The sequence below is a fragment of the Pollachius pollachius genome (assembly GCF_949987615.1).
Source record: "Pollachius pollachius genome assembly, chromosome: 10".
Lineage (NCBI taxonomy): Eukaryota > Metazoa > Chordata > Actinopteri > Gadiformes > Gadidae > Pollachius > Pollachius pollachius.
Window position 1 is genome coordinate 2,354,879 of NC_136943.1, and position 23,617 is coordinate 2,378,495.

Here is a 23,617-nt window from a genome sequence, read left to right on the forward strand (position 1 = left end):
CTTCTGGGACGTTTTCGTTTGCTGGTTGTTGTTTTAGCATTAATTATTCAACACGCGTGGGGCAATGAATTTATAAAATGACACTTTGGCTTGAATTGAATTAAACATTAAAAACAATGGTGTCTATAACCGCGGCTAAAATAAAGAAGGCTTGTTTATTTTCAGTACTTTGTCTTCCATATAAACTGGGCAGTGGCTATTATATAAAGTTCACAGTCTACAACTCCCAGCCTAAAGCCACTCCTAAAGTGTCTCCTCAATGAATGAATCGTTACGAAGAGTTCATTCATTCACAGCGCGTTTCCCTCCTGATGCTATATCACCAATCCCTAACAGAGTTCATACTGAGCAGAAGTCCTGGTTGAGTTCTGTGGCTCTGGTTCAGCCCAGGGACCCAGCACCTAATCACCATTGCTGGGGTACAGGACAGCAGTTTGGAGGTGTTTAAAACGCCCCTGATTCACCACCAGGTGACCCCACGTTGTCTTCAGTGACCTCACAAGCCAGAGTTTCCCCCCAGATGCATGCTGGGATAGATCCTACCCATTGGACCGTACCGTTGGGGAGATCTGATGTCACCTACAGCGCCGGCTTTGAAATGGCAGCTGATGGTGATTCAACATCACACCTGGCGCTAAAGTAGGGGCCCCTTAAAGGTTGAAAGAGGACCTAATAGGGGCCTCTGGGCATCCGAGATGGAGTTTCTACATCTACTTACACACACACACACACACGCAAACAAGCACGCACACCCGCAAACACACGCACGCACAAAAGCACACGCTGCAAGCATGCACGCAAGCAAACACACACACACACACCCACGCAAACACACACGCACACCCGCAAACACATGCACGCACTAAAGCACACGCTGCAAGCATGCACGCAAGCAAACACACACACACACACACACCCAGACAGTTGCTACTGCAGACGTACACATAGCACAGAGGTATAAATGTTTCATAGCTGTTTGTTCCAGTCTGCTGGCCCTCAGCAGGGGGATGGAACAAACAGCAGTGGGAGGTCTTAGGCTCACGACCCGTTCTTACAACACATCAGCGATACCTTTGTTTGGCAGGAACGCACACTGAACTGAATTGAATTCATTTAACAACAATCAATTGAACGAGATGTCATTTTTGATGTTATTTTTGTGTTCGTGGTCTCCAAGAGAGCTAAAAACTGTAATGTATATTGTTGTGTAGTATTACTTCATTGTCTACCATGTAAATCAATATTATGGGATGTAGAACAGGAGACCTACTATACCTGAAGCCGTCCAACTGATTTATTGCTGAGGCGAAAGGGGTCAGCTCCACACTTGTTACACCTTTTTAATACCTTTGATGTAAATATGTTAGAGAACTCCTTTGATGTATGTGTCAAAGTTAATAATGAATCGCAGAACAGTCTCATCAGACCGTTAAACAATGTGTACATGCTCTGTGTCTCTCTCACACACACACACACACACACACACACACACACACACACACAGTGTGTAAGTGGGCGTGTCGGTGGGGGGGGTGAAGGTTAGGTCTACCACCAGTAGATGTGTCCTCCTTGGCTTCCTGTTTGGCAGGAAGTGTTTTGAACAAAGCCCTGGCCCCCAGGAGCCATCGAGGAAGATACCTTGATCCGTCCCACACAGGAAATCATCTGATTCCTTTATTATTGAGTAGGCCATAAGTGTGGTTTGAATAGCACAACGTTTTTTTTGGTTTGTGTGTGCGTTTGTCTGTAATGTTTGTCTGTCTGTCTTGATGCTCAGATTTGTATCGTATATTTTTGCGCAATATTTCAGCCAAATCAGGCGCAATCAACGTCATTCTTAAGGTTACAAATCTGAGATTCTTTGTATAATTCATCGGCCGCCAGTTTGGGAACAAAACTACGTGTCCCACAAGGCTTTGCGCCGGTAGCAAGGGCTGGAACGGGAGGCGGTCTGGAGGCGGAGGGAGCTGGAGGAGCACAGACCGCTTCAGTACTGAGCTGGACTGCAGAGCAGGCGGAGCCCCGCACCCGAAGAAAGGACATTTTAAACAGAAGGGGACGGACGTTGGATTGTAGATCTGGGATTGTGGCTCTGGAAACAACTCAGCGGTCAAAGGGTTCATCTGAAACCCGCTGCTCCAGAGCTCCGGACCCGGGATTCGACCCTGACCTGCCGCACGGAGAGACCGACCGAAGGTAAGGGAGGGAAGCCGGGGCTGGGAGCGACGACTGAAACTATCGGATATAGAGAAACCGCTCGGCGATGGTCTCGCCGATTCAAGTTTAGTAGTTACATGAACCACGGATGCGGTGGAAGTCGGGTTGGTGTGTGTCTCACGTCCTTACGAAGCTGGGCTCGGATCCACGCTGTGCAGAAACCCTCCTGTGCAATTGGGGCTTGAAGCCCCATGCAAAAGATCCGCCCCACCGCGGTGTGTTTGGTAAACACAGCCCGTCGCCCTGTGCTCTGCGCCGGGCGGCGAGGGGTCGTGTGGGAGACACCGAGCAGCGGCCGGCGGTATAGGAGGAGCAGATGTGGGTGTTTATTGAGTTTGTGGTGCATGTGGAAAAACGCGGTGCTGGCTGCGCGCGCGCGCGCGCACACACACACACACACACACACACACACACACACACACACACACACACACACACACACACACACACACACACACACACACACACACACACACACACACACACACAGGCTGCAGGGCCGAGTCACCCCAGCTGATCGGGGACCAGTGAGTTGGACCCTGGGTGGAGTTGGTTTATTGCGTGTTATTATGGCCCAGAAAGCAGCCAAGCTGGTGGGTGGAGGAGGAGGAAGAGGACGGTGTTGTACCGTTTAGGACAAACATCTGCTGGACAAACTGTGTGTGTGTGTGTGTGTGTGTGTGTGTGTGTGTGTGAGAGAGAGCGAGCGAGAGATCTGCCATTGGAGTCTTGTTTATCCTCGCATCGTTTAACACAGTGACTGGTGTTAAATCACGCACCACACGTGACCGGGGGTCGCTTCTCGTCTCATGGAGGGTTCCTCTTCTTTCCAGGTCGAGGTGGTCGCGGGGCCGCAGCAGAGAGAGAGATGCGTGGACCACCGTACCAAGCAGCAAGTGTAACTTGGCCAGGCGCTGCAGTGTGTTTGTGAGCACCCCGCTGTGCCTCCTCTAACGCCGACCAGCGCGGGGCTCAGCCAATCGGAAAGCCTGCGGCTGAAGTCGGTGGGACGTATATGTGTTCTGCCTCAGTTTTGGCGCTCAGTTTTTTATCATCATCATTTCGACCTAGATACTCACACGAAACACCGCGAGGCCGGCTACTCAGGAGTTTCTCATCCCCGCGATAACGAAAGACAGACGGCTGCGAGAGGGTTGTGGTCTGGCGTCTCCGAACGTGAACGTGAACCAGAGCTCCGCTCCGCCCCGGTAAGAGTCGCCCTGCGGCCGACGGCATGGAGGTACGCGTCGGGGGCGGGTCGTTGCCGGAGGAGGGGATGTGAGGGCGGCCGGGCCAGAAGGCTCCAATGAGCAGGTAGACCCGACGTCACCATGGCCCAGACCAGCCTTCTGCAGGGCAAGCGCTTCTACTGCCGCGACTGGGTTTTCCACAAGATCCAGCACTGTCTGCAGGAGAAGACCGCCGGCCCGCCCCCGCCGGGGCCGGCCCCTAGCGCCGCCCTGCCCCCTGCCGGGGCCCCCTCCTCCTCCTCCACCTCCACCCCCAAGCCCGGGGCCCCCTGGGGGTTGCTGCTGGTGGGGGGTCCGGGCAGCGGGAAGACGGCGGTGGCCACCGAGCTGCTGTGGCCCACCTCGCCGCAGAGCACCCAGCGGGGGCTGCACCGCCACGCCCTGGCCTTCCACTTCTGCCGCGCGGACGACGCCCACACGCTGAGCCTGGGGGGCTTCGTGCGCGGGCTGGTGGCCCAGCTGGGAGCCGGGGGCCTGTTGCCCGGCTACGAGGAGGCGGTCCGAGGGCCGGCGGTCCAGAGCGCCCTGCAGCCCGGAGAGTGTGAGAGGGACCCCTCGGACGCCTTCAAGAGGTACCCGTCTGTCTGTCTGCGGACCCGTCTGTCTGCGGACGCGTCTGTCTGTTTGTGTACCTGTCTGTCTGTCTGTGGACCCGTCTGTCTGTGTACCCGTCTGTCTGTCTGTGTACCCGTCTGTCTGCGGAGCCGTCTGTCTGTGTACCCGTCTGTCTGTCTGCGGACCCGTCTGTCTGTCTGCGGACCCGTCTGTCTGCAGACCCGTCTGTCTGTCTGCGGACCCGTCTGTCTGTGTACCCGTCTGTCTGTCTGTGTACCTGTCTGTCTGCGGACCCGTCTGTCTGTGGACCCATCTGTCTGTGTACCCGTCTGTCTGTCTGTGTACCCGTCTGTCTGCGGACCCGTCTGTCTGTGTACCCGTCTGTCTGTCTGTGTACCCGTCTGTCTGCGGAGCCGTCTGTCTGTGTACCCATCTGTGTGTCTTTGTACCCGTCTGTCTGTGGACGCGTCTGTCTGTCTGTGTACCCGTCTGTCTGCGGACCTGTCTGTCTGTCTGTGTCCCCGTCTGTCTGCGGACCAGTCTGTCTGTGCCCCCGTCAGTCTGCCCCGCTGTCTGACCTTCAGTCTGTCTGTGTACCCGTCTGTCTGTCTGATTATCCGTCTGTCCGAGTAGCATCCGGCTGCAGCCCGGGGTTAGTCTTTGTGTGTCTATCAATGTACTAATCGCTGTATAGGTACTATATACTATTGATAAGCAATACATTGAGCTGTGTGATGGAGAATCTGTTGGATGTGATGGTATACGTTGGAGAAGATCTATCTATCTCTATATCGTAATCTATTATATATATATATATATATATATACCGCCGTGCCGTTGCCCCACCACAGTGCCCGGCTCCGGGGCTGCAGCTGGACGCCATTGGTCTGTCTGTCTGTCTGGTACCTGTCTGTCTGTCTGTGTTGATGTATGTATGTATGTATGTATCCATCTCTCTAATGCTATCACTTAATTTATCGCTCCTACTTTCACCTGTAAGTTGCTTCGGATAATAGTGTCTGCTGAATGTCAATCTTTGTATCTATCTATATAGATCTATAGACCTATCTGTGTATGAAATCATGTTTCTTCTTCTCTGGTAATCCAGGAACGGGGGCTCAAACCCCTCCCCCTCTCCCTTCCTCCCCACCCCCTGACCCTAGGACACCTCTCCCCCTCTTTACCCCCCCACCCCACCCACACACACACACACACACACACACACACACACACACACACACACACACACACACACACACACACACACACACACACACACACACACACACGCAAGCGCGCACGCAAGCGCGCACGCATACAAAAGCACAAAAGCAGCCTCTCCGTTTGAAGTCATGTTCTGTTGGTTTTTCCTGTGAATGTGTGTGTGTGTGTGTGTAGTGTGTGTGTGTTCCAGAGGAGTCAGATGGAAACAGTCTTTGACTGACTGACTGAATGACTCGTTAAGTAACTAGCCTGCTGACTGTATGTCGCTTCCCTAAGTCTTCATCCCTACCTGTCTCTCTTTCGACCTACTGTCTATCTCTCTCTCTCTCTACTTACCTCCTTATCTATCTACCTGTCTGCCTCTTTGTTTCTTTACCTGTCTGTCTGTCTCTATCTCTACCTGTCTGTCTCTCTCTCTCTCTTCCTAGTGTCTACCTACCTCTCTGTCTCTCTCTCTCTCTACCTACCTGCCTGTCTGCCTTCCTCTACCCGTCTGTCTACCTGTCTGTCTGCCTACTGGCCGTGGTTGGGGGGTGGTGGAGAGGCCTGTCCGGACATGCACATCCAGCAACACGCTTTGTAGTCTGATGCAGGGCGCTGGCATGTGTAGTGCACGTGAGTCTGTGTGTGTGTGTGTGTGTGTGGGTAACTAGCAAGACTTGTCTACACAGTGCGGGTCAGATAGTGTGTGTAGGGCGCAGGAATGCGGATGCTGAACACACACGCGCTGCTGTCTGGCCATCTGCCGGCTCTGGCCTCAACATGGCGGCCGCTCGGGGGTAGATCATTCTTGAAACGGTCAGACGGGTCATCGATCCGTCCCCCAACTGTCCCCCCTCTGGAGGAAGTGGACTCTTCCGTCGGCGTCTGCTTGTTTGGACGCGGTTGGTCGACGGGGCGTCGACCAAGTTTAACACCAGCGTCTGACTGGACTTCGACCCCGGCACGCGTGTTTGTATTGGGCTTCGATCCCAACCCCCAGTGTTGGCCTAGGTTTCGATCCTAACATAAGTGTTGTATTGGGCTTCGATCCTATCACCAGTGTCTGACCGGACTTCGGCCCCACCACGCGTGTTTGTATTGGGCTTCGACCCAAACCCGTGTGTTAGATTGGGCTTTGACCCCAACACCAGCGTCTGACTGGGCGGGAATTTGACCCCGACCAAAGTGTTGGCCTAGGTTTCGATGCTGGCGCAAGTGTCGCATCGGGCTTCGATCCTATCACCAGCGTGAAACGGGGCTGGGCTTTGACCCTGACACCAATGTTTGACTGACCCAACGCTGCAGATTATCAACAGGTGTGTCTGTGTGTGTGTGTGTGTGTGTGTGTGTGTGTGTGTCCCATGTCCATCAGAACCAATGGCCTTCGGCTGTGCTTTATGGACCGATCCATGGTCGAGGGATGTTGTTTATGAAGCCAGAGCCCCATTCCCCCCCTCCTCCTCCCCTGACCCCTCTAAACATCAGACGGTGGTTTCTCCCTCCCTCCTCCGACCGCATTCCTGCCGCTGTCTGCCTGCTCTGTTTGTTTGTGGTGATCGCGGCGGCGGGTCGCTACATTAAACCTGGATAAGGCTAACGGCAGGCTAACGACACTCCAGATGCCTGTAGCGCCAACCGTTAGCTTCCCCCGCGCTAACCGCCCCACAACCGACTAAACAGGTTATGGGGGGTGGGATGGGTTCTTTCAAAGACCCACTGTGTGTGTTTGTGTGTGAATCCCTCCTGGATGAGTCTTTCTGTTGTGTTTTTATGAGTCCTGCTTGGTTCATTTATGAGCGCGACCCGGTGTGCTGGTGTGCTGGCGTTCGGCCAAACAAGATCACGGTCTCTCCGCCGCCGCTTCACACTCCCCGCATGCCTTCCTGAACTGCTAAAAGGCTCAGCCGGTGTTCTTTGTCAGAAATGGGCTAATGCCACAAAATGGCTAAGCTAATCGCGCTAGGCTAATTACGCAAATCTTCAAAACACACTCTCCAAAGTAAGTGCTAGGATACAGGTTTGCTTTTTTTCGGCGAGTGTTAGCTTAACCGCCTGAAACTTAGCTTAGCTTAGTTTAGCCTCACGGCATACAACTCTCTCATGCTATTCGGGCTGATAACTTTAAGAGGTTTATTTTGTTTCGTTTAAAGCAGCATTCCTTATTTCCCCTTATCTCAGGGCCATCTCGCCATCAGCCCTTATCTAAAGTGTCCACAGTCCGGCCTTGTTCCAGCCCCAGACAGGCCGGTCTGCCTCGGACCCTAGACCACCTTTCTCCCCGGGACAAAGGGCTCCCACATCACACAGGTGGAATTTGCAGTCGCACACGTCCCCCCAAAGGCAGCCCTCCCCGTGTTTTTGCTGATAACACTATTTCATTTCTTTCATTCTTCCATTCTCTCCCGTCTTTTCTGCTAGCTTGCACCTTTCTTTTGGACGTCTAGCTGTGACTTTGTGCCAGTCTGTCTGTCTCTCTCTACCTGTCTGTCTGTCTGTCTGTCTCTACCTGTCTCTGTCTCTCTACCTCTCTCTCTCTCTCTCTCTCTCTCTCTCTCTCTCTCTCTCTCTCTCTCTCTCTCTCTCTCTCTCTCTCTCTACCTGTCTGTCTGTCTCTCTTTCTCTCTCTCTACCTGCCTCTCTCTCTCTCTCTACATTTATCTGTCTCTCTACCTGTCTGTCTGTCTTTCTGTCTTTGTCTCTCTACCTGTGTGTGTGTCTCTCTCTCTACCTGTCTGTCTCTCTCTCTCTACCTGTCTGTCTCTCTACCTGTCTGTCTTTGTCTCTCTACCTGTGTGTGTGTGTGTCTCTCTCTCGACCTGTCTCTCTCTCTACCTGTCTGTCTCTCTCTCTCTCTCTCTACACCTGTCTGTCTCTCTACCTCTCGGACGCCTAGCCAGGCCTTGGAGGCAGAGCCCCACATGGGTCTGGTGGAGCCGTTGCCCCGGGGGCCGCTGGCCGTGGCCCCTCCACCTCCAACGTCCACAAAGGCCGTTCTGTAGTGGAGCTTGTGGTCTGCTAGAAATATGCAGACGTCGGTGCCCCCCCCCCCCCCCCCCCCCCCTCCTCTTCGCTCCAATCTCTTCATCACCCTTTCCCGAATTCTCCCTGACATTCCAAACATTTCCCCCTGAATAAAAAAGCTCTTGGCGCAACATGAAAGCTGTGTTCTGATCCGTGAGGCGCTGTGTGTGTGAGGTGTGTCTGTGTGTGTGTGAGAGGTGTTTGTGTCTGTGTGTGAGCTGTGTGTGGGTCGGATGTCGCTGATTGCTACCTGGGCTCGGTGTCCATGCTGATGGCCACGTGCCAATTATTGTCACTCTGCAATCTAGGAAATTGTGCGTTTGCGACGCTAAATATAGAGTGGGTCGCTGAGTGAGCTACAATCGTCCCCAGCGGTTTGTGTTGAGCTCTGACACGGAGCGAGGCCTCGACCAATGGGAGTGCAGGGCCAACGGTCAGGGCTCGGATCGCCGACCGCTCAACTATTTAATAGGTGTTGATTGGTCCAGGCTGAGCGAGGGAAACCCGGCGGGGCCCTTCTGATTCACTCTGTGTACCCGTCTGTCTGGCCGATTCATCTCCACTCTGTCCAAAATGAGGAGGGATTCATATAGTACTTAGCATTGTGTAGCATCTTACCCTAGCTATCTTTGTTGTGTACGGGGAATGGGTTAACCTAGTGATTGTGTACATCCTTACTGTACCGACGGCACTATATTTTTTCCCTTTCTTATGACAAATGTATTCATTGTAAGTGGCTTTGGATAAAAGTGCCTGCTAAATGTCCTAAATTTAAATGACTCATGAATGGAGGAATGAGGATTAAGTTTTTAGTCCGAGGTGGAAGGATTCTTTCATTCATTAATGGTCATGTTTTGTATCGTGAAAAATGGGAGATGGGGGGGGAGACTGGGAGGAGGAGATGGGGAGGAGGGGAGAAGATGTGGGGGGTAAGGTCGGGGGGGGGGATAGAAAAGGATGAAATTTCAGATTCTTTTGACGGGGGGCAGATAAGCAGGAATGCACACCTCGTCTGTGCCGGGGGCTGGGGGGGATCTGAGGGTATTTATACCCTCAGCGGTGCCTTTATCCTTACAGACACAAGAATTAGCCTTCCTTGCGTTTATTTTATTTTGGGCCATACGTTGTTTAGGGTGAAGCTTGCGATGTTTCAAAAAAAAAAATTGAAACCAACTTCTTCATTTCAACCACCTTAGTTAGCGTGCTAGCGGTTGTGTAGCGAGCAGCCCCTGTGTGTGAAGTGGGTTTGAATGTTATCACTGTCAACTTCAACAAGTCTCATGTCTCCGTCTTCAGGGTCCATAACAAAGCGTTGTGCGTCATGGTCTAGACTCCACTGACTGTCCACGGCGTCCAGGCGGGTGGCTTTGTGTACATGCGGGTTTAGGACACTTTTTGGACCTAGCATAGCGTGTGGGTATTATAAAGTAGGAAGAAAGTCTGACTAATATTCTGCCTGGCCTCAATTTGAAGGAAAAAAGTTTTTATGCTTTGGTTCTCCGTTCCTCACTTTGTTCCATCTCTTTCTTCAACACTCTCGGTCTGTGTGTCTCTGTGTGTCTGTGTCTCTGTTTGTCTCTGGCTCTCTCCCTCCATGTTCAAATCTTTTACGTTGTCTATCTCTCTTCAACTCCCCCTCCTTCCTCCCTCTCTCCCTTTCTCTCTAATGACCACACAGTCTTTACGAGATTACTTCTGCAGCACAAGGCATCATTTAGCTTCTTGGAAGCTTTGAGGGCATTTGTAATGCAGCAGAACTTGTTGGTTGGTCTCCTGTTTCAGCTTGTTGTCAGCTAACCGGGCTGTCGGGTCCAAGCTGCTCTCAACTCTGCCAGTCAGGCCCAGATGTAGTGAAGTCTCTCGCTCCACCCAGGTTTTGCTTTGCTTTGCTCTACCAGCTTGTGAGTCGATGGAAAGACGGTCCCGTTTTTTATTAATGAATTGGTTCCAGTGTTGCCTTGTTGAAATTAGTTGCAGGATTCCACAATGGTGCGAACGAGCAGATGGAAATAGCAATGAAGCATTTTACCATCATAAAAGAAAAAAATCATAATTTACAAGAGTGCAATGGAGTAGAAATCAAACTGGCAACCGTCCGGTTACCAGTCAACCCCCGTGTGTGTGTGTGTGTGTGTGTGTGTGTCTCTCTCTTATCTCCAGCCAGGACACAGGCGAGGTGTAGGTTTAATCTTCTGTTTATGCTCCACGTCAACACACTGATGTCACGTCAACGCTCTTCTGTTGGTCCCTGGAAGACTGCGACCATGACGGCATGTGCATCAACGCACACTGTGTTTCCTTTGTCACGTCTCCTCTCCTCTTCCTTCTCCTCCTCAATCATCCGGAGGAGAAGGAAGGGGGGGGGGGGGGTGGTGGTTGGTTGTAACTCGCTTTAGATAAAAGCGTCTGCAAAATCCCCTAAATGTAATGCATCATGGGAGAAATAACGCACCAGAAAGGGGCCTCATTCCCCTGGCAGCCATCTTGGATCCAGTGGTTCTAAACGCTGGCTGGGGGTGGGGGCTGAATCTGGAGTTCCCCCCCCCCCCCCCCAGAACCCAGATATCTGCCAGGGGAATGAGGCTCGTTCCCCCAAGCCACTTCAATCGACAACTGCACGGCTCTCCAGACCGGATTCTCGGAATAACGTTGTGGTTATTATCACCGTTATGTTGAAACGCTACACGTGGCGTCCACACAGTGGCACAGGGAGGAGGAGCAGCAACAAGGCTTGTTTGTGAGGAACGACAGAGTAATGGCACCACACGTCCTCCTCCTCCTCCTCCTCCTCCTCCTCCTCCTCATCTGGTGGTGGCTCAGCATGAGTCAGCGTTTCTCCGTGGTCGTGTGGAGCTCAGTGTTGGTCTGCAGGCCGGCGTGCGGAAAGAGCCCTCACACATCGATGGAGGGGGAGGAGGAGGAGGAGGAGAAACCTAAGGAGGAAGAGGAGAAGGAAGGTCTGGGAGGAGGAGTGTGTGAGGGAGAGGGACATAGCCTTTGTGTGTGTCTGTGTGTGTGTGCGTGTGTGGGACATGTCGTGCTGTGTGTGTGTGTGTGTGTGAGACATGTCAGGCACTGCTCGTGTGTGTGTGTGTGTGTGTGTGTGTGTGTGTGTCCAATAAAACGGTCCGCTGTGTGAATTAGTCAGCTCCTGGCTTGGTGCCCGGGGCTGACCAGACGCCCCCCCCCCCCTCCCCCCCCCCCCCCCCCCCCCCTAAAGGCCACCGGGACGGTCGCCGTTGACGACGGGCTGGGTGTCTACTTTGACCCAAACGCCCCCCGCCCCCCCCGGTCTTAAAGGTCACCTGGCCTCAGCCTTGGCAGGTGACCCCCGGTGTGTGTGGCCCGCATGCCTCCGCCCGATTGGCTCAGGTGTACAGAAGGGCACCGCGTGCTGGCCAGGAGGCGACCAATCACGTGTGGCCCTTTCTCCCAGGGCCCTGGCGTTGTTCTGTGCGTTGTTTTGTGGTTGTGCATCATTCCATGACTTCTGATTCCCCCGTCGCTCTGAAAGGAGCAGAGTAGAATGGAGCCATTGTTTGGTCCACTTGTAGACACACACACACACACACACACACACACACACACACACACACACACACACACACACACACACACACACACACACACACACACACACACACACACACACACACACACACACACACACACACACACAGCCCGCTCTGACGGGTTAGCCAGGAGGAATGTCCATGCACTGATTGCTTGTGTCTTTACCATGGCAGTGTGTGTCTGTGTGTGCGACTGTGTGTGTGTCACTGCAGTCTGTGTGGGACGCTGTGACCTTAAGGAAGTGTGATTTAGTGTGCTCCCCAGAGACCGTTAACCATCACACACTCTGATTGGCCGAGACCCCGACCATGAGCATGTGTAATTGGCCGGAGGCCTGGGAGACAGGCGTCTTTTCTCCTCCATTTGGTTTAAGATCAGCTGTGGAGCTTCTGGGATTCAGCCCCCCCATGACCTTTCTGCTGTTTGTGGTTCCTCTGTTGACTTGGAGAAAGCGCGTTCTTCGCGTTCTTGTCCGTAGCCTTCTGTGTTGCTAATCCCCTCAGCAGTGTAGGTGGGAATCAATCCATAATCGTGATTCAAAAATATAGACTAAAGCTCTCTTTATCAACCCCAGCAACCCTTAACGAGATTACACCAGGACCAGGATTAAAACCTCAACCTTTCGAGCACTCTTGCTCTCTCTCTAGCTCGCTCTCGCTGTCTCTCTCTCTCTCTCTCTCTCTCTTGCACTCTCTCTCTTGCACTCTCTCTCTCTCGCACTCTTTGTCTCTGTCTCTCTTTCTCGCACTCTCTCACTCTGTCTCTCTCGCACTCTGTCTCTCTCTCCCTCTCACTATCTCTCTCTCACTCTCTCTCTTGCACTCTCTCTCTCTTGAACCCTCTCTCTTGAACTCTCTCTCTGTCTCGCACTCTCTCACTCTGTCTCCCTCTCACTCTCTGTCTCTGTCCCTCTCCCTCACCCGTTCTGAGGGCGTGAGGTCGTCCTCTGGCTCGCCGCTCCGTTTAAAGGTTACCATGACGATAACACCTCTGCGCTGCGCGCAGTAAGCACGATATTGATCCGCCGCTGCGGTAATGTATGCTAACACAATTCGTTGTGTGCGAGTGTGACCCAGAATACCACGGGGCCGGTTCGCAAAGAGAGCGGAAGCATAGACATCGATGATATTAAAGCATGAAATGAAATCTTTGAAATCCGCGGTGGAATCGCTCCGACCCCGGTGGGGTCCTCTGGAGAGACGCAGGTGGAATGATTCAGGCATTGATTTCAGCTACTTGGAGAGCTCTGGACCAACGAGAGAATGTGTAACTGATGACGTCGGCCGGCTAACTGATGACGGCGGCCGGCTCCAGGCCTCTGTTGGGCTTCTTCTCCTTCGTCCGTTTAGGAGGAGATACGACTTTCAATTCTCCGGGTGATAAAAGCGGTCAAAGCACAGAATAATGATTGGTGTTCCTGTTTTTTTTTCTCTCTCCTTTTCTCTATCATACCTCCCCCCCCCCCCATTATCCCCTCCCTTCTCTCCCTTCTCCCCCTTCTTCCCTCCCTCATTCCCTCCCTCTCCTCCTCCTCCCCTCCCTCATTCCCTCCCTTCTCTCCCCTCTCCTCCTTCTCCCCTCTCCTCTCCCCCCCCCTGTCCCTCCCTCCAGGTGTGTTCTGCTGCCCCTGCTGAGCGTGAGGCCTCCGCAGCAGGCCGTTTTCCTGCTGGTGGACTCCGTGGACGAGGGCTGCCAGCTGGGGGACAAGGAGCACAAGTCCCCCCCGGGCTCCCCCAGGACCATCGCCGAGCTCCTGGCCAGCCACCACGAGTTCTTCCCCCCCTGGCTGCTGCTCGTCTGCTCGGCCCGCAGGCAGAACAAGGCCATCACCAAACTGTTCACAGGTCAGAGAGCTCCCTAAGCCTTTTAATGTTGACCGCAATCAGACCAGGAAGGGGAAGTCGCGTGTTCCCAAAGTAAAAGTCCTGATGTTCGTCATGTTTTGCAACAACTACCAGGGTTTGATATTTATGACGGACCCGGTGGCAAGGATGGTAGGGCAGGACGTTGGTCGGGGTGTTGGACTCCCAGGTGAAAGGCTGCGGGTTCGAAACCCCAATGTCTGCAGTCTACCTCTTAAGTTCCCTTTAGCAAAGATGCTCCTTAATGACACGTTAAACAATTCACTGGGAGTCTCTTTTGATTAAGTGCATCCCTAAAGCCAAAGGCAGTTGCGTTTTCCCAAAGTAAAAGTCCCCTCAATCTCATTATGAAGAGATCTGGGGTTGTTCCTCAACACGGCCGCAGAGGTATCGGCTAACGGATGGGGCGAGGACACGGCATGGATCTTCCCTTGTGGTGTAGCGGTGATGGGGGGAAGGAGTCATGATCTCCTCCTCTGAGCCGTCGTTGACGTCTCCACAGACAGATGCTCGACACCACCGTTAACCTTCCAGTTAGCAGCGTTAGTTCCGGAGACCTGGTGAAGCTCTGAGTCACACCGCTTCTCTGCTGGCTGTGGAGGTGCTGTCGCTACGATCCGCCAGAACGCTTCCAGGCGTTAAACACATGCATCACGCCGCCCCCGCCTTCGCCCCCGCCCACCGCCCCGCTGCGAGGCTGTCCTCGCCTGCCTGATGAGCTGGCATGGCTCATGGCGGGGCACGTAGGAGGGACGTCTTCGTCTCCACTCCCGCTCAGAAACCGGCAGAACGCGGGGGGATTCTGCTGCTTTCTGGCGCCTGTCGTTAGCGTTGTTTGGTTTGCGAGGGACACTCGCTCAGGAAGAGCACGGTGACTGTTAGAGAGAAGAGGAGATGTAGTTTGTTGTCAGAGTGGGCATGCCACGATGTCGGAGACGTACAGCTGCCAGCCGCTGGAGCCATGAGCCCCTGGATTGGGCATATTGTTGAAGTACCGCTAATGTCTCGTAAAGTTATTTTACTGGGTAACTTGGTATGCAGACGGGAGAAATGGTAAATGGTAAATGGACTGCATTTTAGTGGTGCAACGGTTCACGGGTTACCCGTGATCCGTACGGATCAACCCTCACGGTTCGGGACGCAAGTGATCCGCGGATCGGCTGATTAAAAAAAAAAGTTGTGCTCTCACGTGATCAGCGCATGTTTAAAGGACAATTCCGGTATTTACAACATGATCAAGTATCGTAGCGAAATACAGTTTCTGTCGTGTTTTATTGGGCGTTCCGTAAATCCCATTGAAACGGAAACCGGAAATGTTTATGTTTGGTTGTAGTCTTTTCGCTCGGTTCTCCGTATCAACAGTAGGGCTAGAACCGACCGAAAAGACTACAACCAGCCCCCCTTGAAATCGGCAATGAGTCTTCCAACAGAAATCAATGGATTTACAAAATGCCAAATAAAACACGACAGAAACTGTATTTTGCTACCATACTTGATGAAAAAATAGAAGATGAGGATGTCTGCATTGCCTGGGGAGAGTGTAGACTCTAAACTCTCCCCAGGCAATGCAGACATCCTGAATTTAAAGTTGTAAATCCAGGGTTAGGGTTTATTTACTATCCATGTTAAAAAGAAGAAGGAATAATGCCTCAGATTGCAATTTTTTAAAATATTGACTATGCATAAAGGAAGCAGGATTATAACCTAATTTTTCACTTTATTTAGCTTTTACACATTTGAAGATTTTATTTAAAGTCACATTTGTCTTGTTATCTTTTTTGTTGTTGTTGATCCGAAAATGATCCGACCCGTGACTCAAAAACCGTGACACGATCCGAACCGTGAGTTTTGTGATCCGTTGCTCCCCTACTGCGTTTATACCGCGCTTTTCTAACCAGTGGCCAATCAGCGCTTCACAACATTGCCCAACATTCACCCATTCATGCACACATTCACACACCGACGACGGTGTCAACCGCGCAGGGCGCCAGCCAGCTCGTCAGGAGCAGTCAGGGTGAGGTGGCTCGCTCAGGGACACCTCGGCCTCGAAACAGCTAGGAGGAGCCGGGGATCGGACGAGCGCCCTTCCGGTAACCAGCCAAATGGGTGGTGGTCCGTCTCCAACCAGCTCGCTGACTGCTGTGCCTTAATGCCGTAGTTGCACTGGAATAATAAGCCGTGTGCCCGGGTGCAACAGACGTGATCTGAGGATACCCAGCTCTAACTCTCTCACCGTGACAGCGATGTCATCCGGCTCTCCATCGTGCTCACAATGATGGACGGATCAGCTTCTTTTATAAATAGAGTTGTTTTTCCGCTCGAGGGGGACAGTTTTTCCTCAGACAGGATGCAAGGCTCTTGATTTGTTGCTGACCTGTGTGGCAGGCTTCTTGGTCGGGCGGTTTTTACATCTGATACTCTCGGCTTCCGCATCTAAACCTGATAGATGCGGATCAGAGGTCAGCGCGCTGACCTCTGATACCGTCCGACTGATCTGCGGCGGTGACGTTGCAGTCTGTGTTTATAACCCTTGTAGTACTTAATAATACTGCTCTGCTGCGCGCATACTCTCAGGAGTCCAGTGTATGTTAACGTGTGGGCGCGGGCCAGTTACATCAGGCTGTAGTTTATATAACGCTGAAGGTGTTTATGTAGAGATGCACCGAGAATTTATGGAGATGATGCAGTCGTACGTGTCGAGGAGACTCTGTACTGCTGTAGCTCCTCATCATTCAGCCTTCCGTAAACTTAAACCCTCACACCCAACATCTGTTTTATTGTGGAAAACGTATTGTTGTAAGTTTTTTTTTTTGTAATATTTTTTTTTGCTTTTAAGTTCAATTGTAGCACACTGTGCATTTGTAGGGCTGCGGTAGCGACCGAATGACAGATGATCCAGTGCTTCTACCGTTTCAATCCTAACTGTTTGAATGTGGAATGTGGAAGCTGGCCGCCTTTGGACAGAATAAAGCCATGGAAATTCCACTCTTATGTCATTCCGTCCCCCCCCCCCCGTGTGTGTGCTTGTGTGTGTGTGTGTATGTGCGTGCGTGTCAAAGTTGTATTTTAATGGTTTAGTCTCCTGATGATTCAGTATAAGTGCAAACAGCAGAAGCCAGCGTGTTCGGAGACAAAATGGCACATCCCCAAAATGAGAGAAAGGGAGTCCTTATCAGGAGATGACCTCCCCTCCCATCCCTGTGTTCTAACCGTTCTCCTTCCGTCCTGTGGTTGGGGGGGGGGGGGGGTCCCCCTCGTCTTGGAGCAGGGAGACAAACGGCAGCTGTTTGCTCTGGTGATTGTCCTGGAGGGACGCGGTGTTGACTTCCCTTTCTGATAGCGGCGCCGGCTGTGTTTTGGTTTTCGTTCCGCCTGGAAGAAATCAAATTGAATCCATGAGCGAATCTCGCGGGTGGAGACGTGTGGCGCGGGGCTGGAGATAAGAAGCACCGTCACGATCGGGTAGAGCGGGTTGGCTGCTAACCGGAAGGTTGCTAGTTCGATTCCCGGCTCCTCCTAGCCGAGTGTCGAGGTGTCCATGAGCTTGCTGTCGCCCTGCGTGGTTGACACCGAGAGATATCATGCACATGTGCATGATATCTCTCGCTTCATGACTTTCTTTCCCCTGCTAGCATCTAACTTCTATCGGCTGGCCTCTATGTGCTAGCTTCCTCCGGCTAGCTTCTATCTGCTATCTCCCTCTGCTAGCTCCTCCTGGCTAGACTCCTCATGTCCGCTCAAGCTGCGGGCGCCAGCCTTGTTTTGTCTACAGGCAGACTTCCCCCCTTAACCCTGTAGCCAGAACGATTGTCTCTTCTGCGCAGATATCTCTATCTCCATCTCTCCATCTCCAACTCTCCATCTCTTTACCCCCTTTATCTATTTTGGTTTACTTACTCTCTCTCTCTCTCTCTCTCTCTCTCTCTCTCTCTCTCTCTCTCTCTCTCTCTCTCTCTCTCTCTCTCTCTCTCTCTCTCTCTCTCTCTCTCTCTCTCTCTCTCTCTCTCTCCTCTCTCTCAGTGTGTTGGTGTCTCATTCGAACATGTTACTACAGCGTTTTCAGTGTGTTACTACAGTTTGTTGATGTCTAAATTGATGCTTGTTAATGCCGTGTGTTGTTGTGTGTTTGAGAGCAGTGTGGTAGTGCGTTATGGTACTGTGGTTGTGTTACTGTAGTGTGTTGGAGCAGTAGCGTGTTGCCGTAGTGTGTAACAGAGTAGTGTGCTAGAGCAGTGTGGTGGTGTTGTTTTGCATTATGGTAGTGTGGTTGTGTTACTGTAGTGTGTTGGAGAGTAGTGTGTTGCCGTAGTGTGTTACTGCAGTGTGGTTGTGTTACTGTAGTGCGATCTACTGTAGTGTGTTAGAGAGCAGTGTGTTCGCTGCCACATCCTGTGTAGTATGAAATGACAGCCGAGCTACGTCTATTAATACCCCGTGTGTTGTTTACGTGAGCCCCCCAGACCGGACGGCCCTCTCCGGGTCTCGGTGAGCCCCCCAGACCGGACGGCCCTCTCCGGGTCTCGGTGAGCCCCCCCGACCGAACGGCCCTCTCCGGGTCTCGGTGAGCCCCCTGTTAGCTGTGGGCTGTGAGAGGCTGAACCCTTCCCGGTCGGCGCGGGGCAGAGGGGCTGTGGAATGTGGTCTGGGAAGCTCTCAACACCTCGGAGACCGGACAGGAAGTCCTGAGCCTTCCAGAGCCTTCCAGGGGAATGCCTCGCTCCCATCCGCCCCGCGGCCCGCCGCTCGCGCACAAAGAATGTGGTGTTCCTGGGAACGGGGGGGGCGGGGCCTGGGGGCGGGCCTGGGAACGGGGGCGGGGCCTGGGAACGGGGGCGGGGCCTAGGGGCGGGCGGAGCCAGGAAGGCCCTCTCTGGGAGTCTCGGCATGAGGAGGAGCAGAGGTGTAGAACCTCCTCTTCTTCCTCTAGTGGAGGGGTGTTAGAGCAGTGTGTTACTGTAGTGTGTTACTGCAGTGTGTTACTGTAGTGTGTTACTGCAGTGTGGTAGTGTGTTACTGTAGTGTGTTAGAGCAGTGTGTTACTGCAGCGTGGTGGTGTGTTACTGCAGTGTGGGAGTGTGTTACTGTAGTGTGTTAGAGCAGTGTGTTACTGTAGTGTGTTACTGCAGTGTGTTACTGTAGTGTGGTAGTGTGTTACTGCAGTGTGGTAGTGTGTTACAGCAGTGTGTTACTGCAGTGTGGTAGTGTGTTACTGCAGTGTGGAAGTGTGTTACTGCAGTGTGGTAGTGTGTTATTGCAGTGTGGGATTGTGTTACTGCAGTGTGGTAGTGTGTTACTGCAGTGTGGAAGTGTGTTACTGTAGTGTGTTACTGCAGTGTGGTAGTGTGTTACTGTAGTGTGTTAGAGCAGTGTGTTACTGCAGTGTGGTAGTGTGGTAGTGTGTTGGAGAGCTGTGTGTTACTGCAGTGGTACTCTACCTTGGGTCAAGGGTTAATCGGAGAACCCTAAAGTCATAACGTCACCTCTACACACACACACACGCGCGCGCGAGCCATAACCCCCAGCCACCCTCCGTATGTTCTTTGCTACTGTAAGATCTCCCGGTGGGGGGGGGGAAATGGAGAGGGGGGGTGGGGGACAAAATCTGTGCCCAGCAGAGAAGCCAAGAGGAGGGGGAGGTGAAAGGCACAGCCTCCCACTCCATGTTTCCATAATAACAGGCTTGTCCCCGGTTAGTTCCACCACCTGCACGGACTGGCATCGCTTCATTAGATTACGTCTATTAGTTTATCAATTGGCTATATTAGATTAGCCGTGCTGAACACAGGAGACGATTGACTCTGGGTATTAGGGGGGGGACTTTGACTTTTTTCGACACAGGAAGCAGTCGGACTACAGTGCTGCCATTATGTGTGTGTCCATTCAGCAGCTCGGACAGCCTCCTGGACGGAGCATCGCTCTTCTGCGGGCCGTGTCCTGGGTTCTCACCTCCGGGTTCAGGTCGCTCTTTAGGCCTTTACGGGCCAGTGAAGCCCACATTATACTGTAACGTGTTCAAATGAAGTGGGTTTGACGGGCTGCCGCGGGCTAAAGTGTTTTAAACAGAGTCTTTAACAGTCTCGTACCCGTGAAGCCGGTCTGGAGCACCCCATCTGTGTTTGTGTATTTGTGTTGTCGCTTTACCTCGGCCGTAAAACGGCCCAAGTACATTTACAATGACGGCTATTTTCCCAACGTTTACAGCGGGAGTTTATCCCCGGGCCACTTGGCCGGGACTCTCCGCGGGGCTGGGGTTGGACTCGGAGGGAAGCTGGCAGAGCTGCGCTGCTGCTTTGCCTCTGATTATCTTTTTTTTTTTTCTTCTCGCGACACGTTTGACACAGTATACCCAGGAAATATGGCCGTTGTGGCCGGGCTGCGCTCCAAGGCCATCTGCTGATGGAAGGTTCTGGAAAGCCGCCTCAGCTGTTCCCGCTCCCCAGAGCGTTCACAGAACTGCAACATTAGAATGATTATCAATCCCCTCGCCGCCGAGATTACCCACCGCCAATGTGCTGCGGGTTTGACGCTCGGAGGCAGACGATATGTATGGCGTAAACAGAATGGAGACGCGGGGAGAGAAAGGTCCGGGGACCGCGTTATTATTCATAATTATACATGTATTATTAGGAGGAGAACTACCCACAAAAGCCACCGGGAGAGGGAGAAACCTTGAGAAGGAAAACGGGAGTGATCCCTGGTTCCCGGCCGCTGAGCAAGGCAGTTGGTTCCAGACGAGCAGCCATGAAATGAGGGCCAGAATAGCTGCCAGGATAGAAGGTTACACGTATACAAGTACAGTCTGTGATGAGTTCTGTTGAGGAAACACAAAGGCACGACTCCCAAGACCGACGTTATTAAAGAATGTTCCTTAAACGCTGACTGACACAGAAGCCATTCCCAAACGGAGGTCCCAGTCAGGCGGGTTCAAACACCTCAGAAATTCGATCAGCATCGTGCATTCGGTCGGAATCGCTCGTTCCCGACTTCAAGCAGCTAAGGGGGAACTAAGGGCGACAGCCGATGACGTATGTTGTACGTCCTGGCACTTAATATACACACTTATTGTATGATGTTCGTCCTGGCACTTAATATACACACTTATTGTATGATGTTCGTCCTGGCACTTAATATACACACTTATTGTATGATGTTCGTCCTGGCACTTAATGTATGCACTTATTGTATGATGTTCGTCCTGGCACTTAATGTACACACTTATTGTATGTTGTACGTCCTGGCACATAATATACACACTTATTGTATGTTGTACGTCCTGGAACTTAAAAATTGTACGTGTGTAGCATCTTATTCTAGTTATCTTGGTTGTATATGGGGAATGGGTTAACCTAGCGATTGTTAGTGCTTGGCACCTGTTTCTATGAACATCCTTACTGTACTGACAGCGATTGTTTTTCTGACAAATATACTTGTATATATTTGTGAGATGCTTTGGATAAAAGCGTAAACGGCCTGAATGTGAATGTTGAAACGCAGTAGGTGGGTGGGCCTACCTTCTGTACGAGTGTTAGGCTCATACTGAGGCTAGGGTAGGGAGAGGGGGGTCCCCAGGGGACCGGTATCATCCTGAGGTTTCCTCCCGGGTTACTCACTTCCCCTCGCAGATGACACACGCCGCATTCATCTGTGGTTTGTTATCCTTCCCCCTCTCCCCACCGATGCTCCCATCCACATTTTCAGCACATAAGTCACTCCAGGAATTCCTGCGCTTTTGGTTTTTTAATTAAAAGCCGCGATGTCCAGGGGAGGGTTGAGGGGAGGGTTTTGGGGGGGGGGGGGGGGGGGTTACCCTGGTTGAAGCCCTGCCTCTCGTCCCGGACCTCTGGTCGGACCGTGAAGAGTTCTCCCTGCGCGCATCGGCCCAGCGATGGGTCCTGATGCACTCTTGGCCGTCTCTAGTGAATACACAAGGTCTGTTTGAAGTGGAAGCCCCCCCTCCCCAACACTGGTCTCGCCTCCTTGACCAGAAGGTCGGTTGGGAGGCCTTGATGGGGATGGGTGGGCATCGCGACCGAACCGGAGATGGGGGGAGGTGGGGGGGAGTAGGTCATTGAAACTGTTCTAGCAACTCTGGTATGGATCTGTTTTGCCTGCTTCTTATTTTGGGCAGCTCTCTCTCTCTCTTTCTCTCTGTCTCTGTCTCTGTCTCTGTCTCTCTCTCTCTCTCTCTCTCTCCCTCGTCTCTCTCTCTCGTCTCTCTCTGTCTTATCTCTCTTGTCTCTCTCCCTCCATCTGGAGCGGTCGTGGGGAGGCGCTGCCCGACTGACGGGCCAAACACGGTCATAAAGCATCGCCCAGTGTGCCGCTGGCCTCCGCTGCAGAGCCAGCTGTGGAATGCTCCACGCAGGGAGACAATGAGGGCAAACCTCCTCGCTCGCTAACCAGCTCCATGGCAAATTACACCTAGCCCGGAATTCCTCCTCTGTGGGTTCTCCGGTTTACAGAAGCACACAAAATGCGCGAATCAATTCAATAAGCAAGCGATGGTTCCAGGGTTCACTGCCAAACCCGGTTTCAGAGCCATCTCTCTCGGCCTTTGTTCCAGTTTGACGTTAGAAAGCAGAGCGTAGCGCTACTGTTTCCTCCTCCTCCTTCTCCTCCTCCTCCTCCTCCCGGCCGTCGGCTTAGCGAGACAAGCAGATCCGTGTCGGCGTTCATGTTCTGTGTGTCCCCGTCGCCGGGCGCTCGGCGGAGCTCTGTGGACGAGTCTCGACCCTAATCCCTCCTGAATACTGTAATTCCGCGCAGGCAGTCTGACAGCCGGCTAAATTACAGGTCTGGGTCCGTCTGAAGGTGCTGCGCTCCGGTAACACGACTCCCCGCGTCGCCCCGTCCTCTGAGGCCGTGCCCGCTGGTATGCGGCGGCGGGCCCCAGTCTGACGCTTTTATAGACTCCAAATTGGTGTTATTTTTAGCCCGCGGCGGCGAGAGAGGCCTGCCAGCCCCCTGGGTAATTAAAGGGAGGTTTAATCACACTTGATTGGATTCCTGCTCCCTTTTTTAAAAGTAAATACAGTAGAATCCCTGGCAGTGTGTGATTGGCCGAGGGGCCGGGGGTTTTAGGGGGGTCGTTGGCCAACCTCGCGTGGCAGAGAGAACCACGTGGGCGGGCCAGACCTCCACCGGGTGTGTGAGGCCGTTCAGGAGATGAACTCTCTGCTGGAGGAGGAGGAGCAGGTGGAGGTGGTGGAGGAGGAGGAGGTGGTGGTGTGGGTTTGGAAGCCAAGTCGAAGCGGTGGCAGGCCTTGGCAGAGCAGATAAAGGTGCCTGATGAAAGGTGCTCTCCCCGGCCGAGTGGACACATTCACAGCCGCGGGGGGAACCCAGCGAGGTCGTCTGGAGGTCAGGAGGCCGAGATAACGAGGGGAGCTCTGGAGGAACGCGATGCCACATGGGCCTGGAATTCCCAGGGAGATAAGCGTTTACGCACTGCTAACGAGGACACGCAATACGGGGTGATACGCAGAGGGCTCCCGTGTGTTCCGTAATATTCCACTTGATGACTGCCCTTAAAACAATAAGAGCTCTATTCAGCGGCGAAGCGGTGTGTCAGACTGAAAGGGAATAGCGTGTACGACACCAGAGCTCTCTGGGCTTTCGTCAGCGCTCTGTCCCAGCAGGGCGGCCCCATACCCCCGGTCCCTCTCCACCCCTCCTCAGTGCAGCTGTGCGCTCTGAGAGCTCTGTGTTGGGTCGTCTCTCACCATCGTCCTCACAGCCGCGATGAGATGTTGTTGACGCGTGTGCACACAGGCGCACGCACGCACGCACACACACACACACACACACACACACACACACACATACACTGAGTGGGGACGCGCTGAGAAGACCCACGGCCGGCCGGTGTACACACAAGCACGCACACGCGTGCTGACTGAACCCAGACACACAAAGTGGAACGATACACACCCT

The 23,617-nt window shown here is 52.9% G+C and overlaps 1 protein-coding gene across 1 annotated transcript in view; it reads left to right on the top strand.

Annotated features, from left to right (window-relative positions):
* The first annotated feature begins 2,009 nt into the window (after nucleotides 1-2,009).
* Nucleotides 2,010-23,617, top strand: part of ankrd50 (ankyrin repeat domain 50) — a 36,658-nt gene continuing 15,050 nt past the window's right edge. Inside the window, exons 1-3 of the mRNA XM_079744644.1 lie at nucleotides 2,010-2,196; nucleotides 3,051-4,039; nucleotides 13,434-13,666. Coding sequence (XP_079600770.1) covers nucleotides 3,549-4,039; nucleotides 13,434-13,666 — 724 coding nt within the window. The 5' untranslated portion in view covers nucleotides 2,010-2,196; nucleotides 3,051-3,548. The remainder of the gene's footprint in view (nucleotides 2,197-3,050; nucleotides 4,040-13,433; nucleotides 13,667-23,617) is intronic.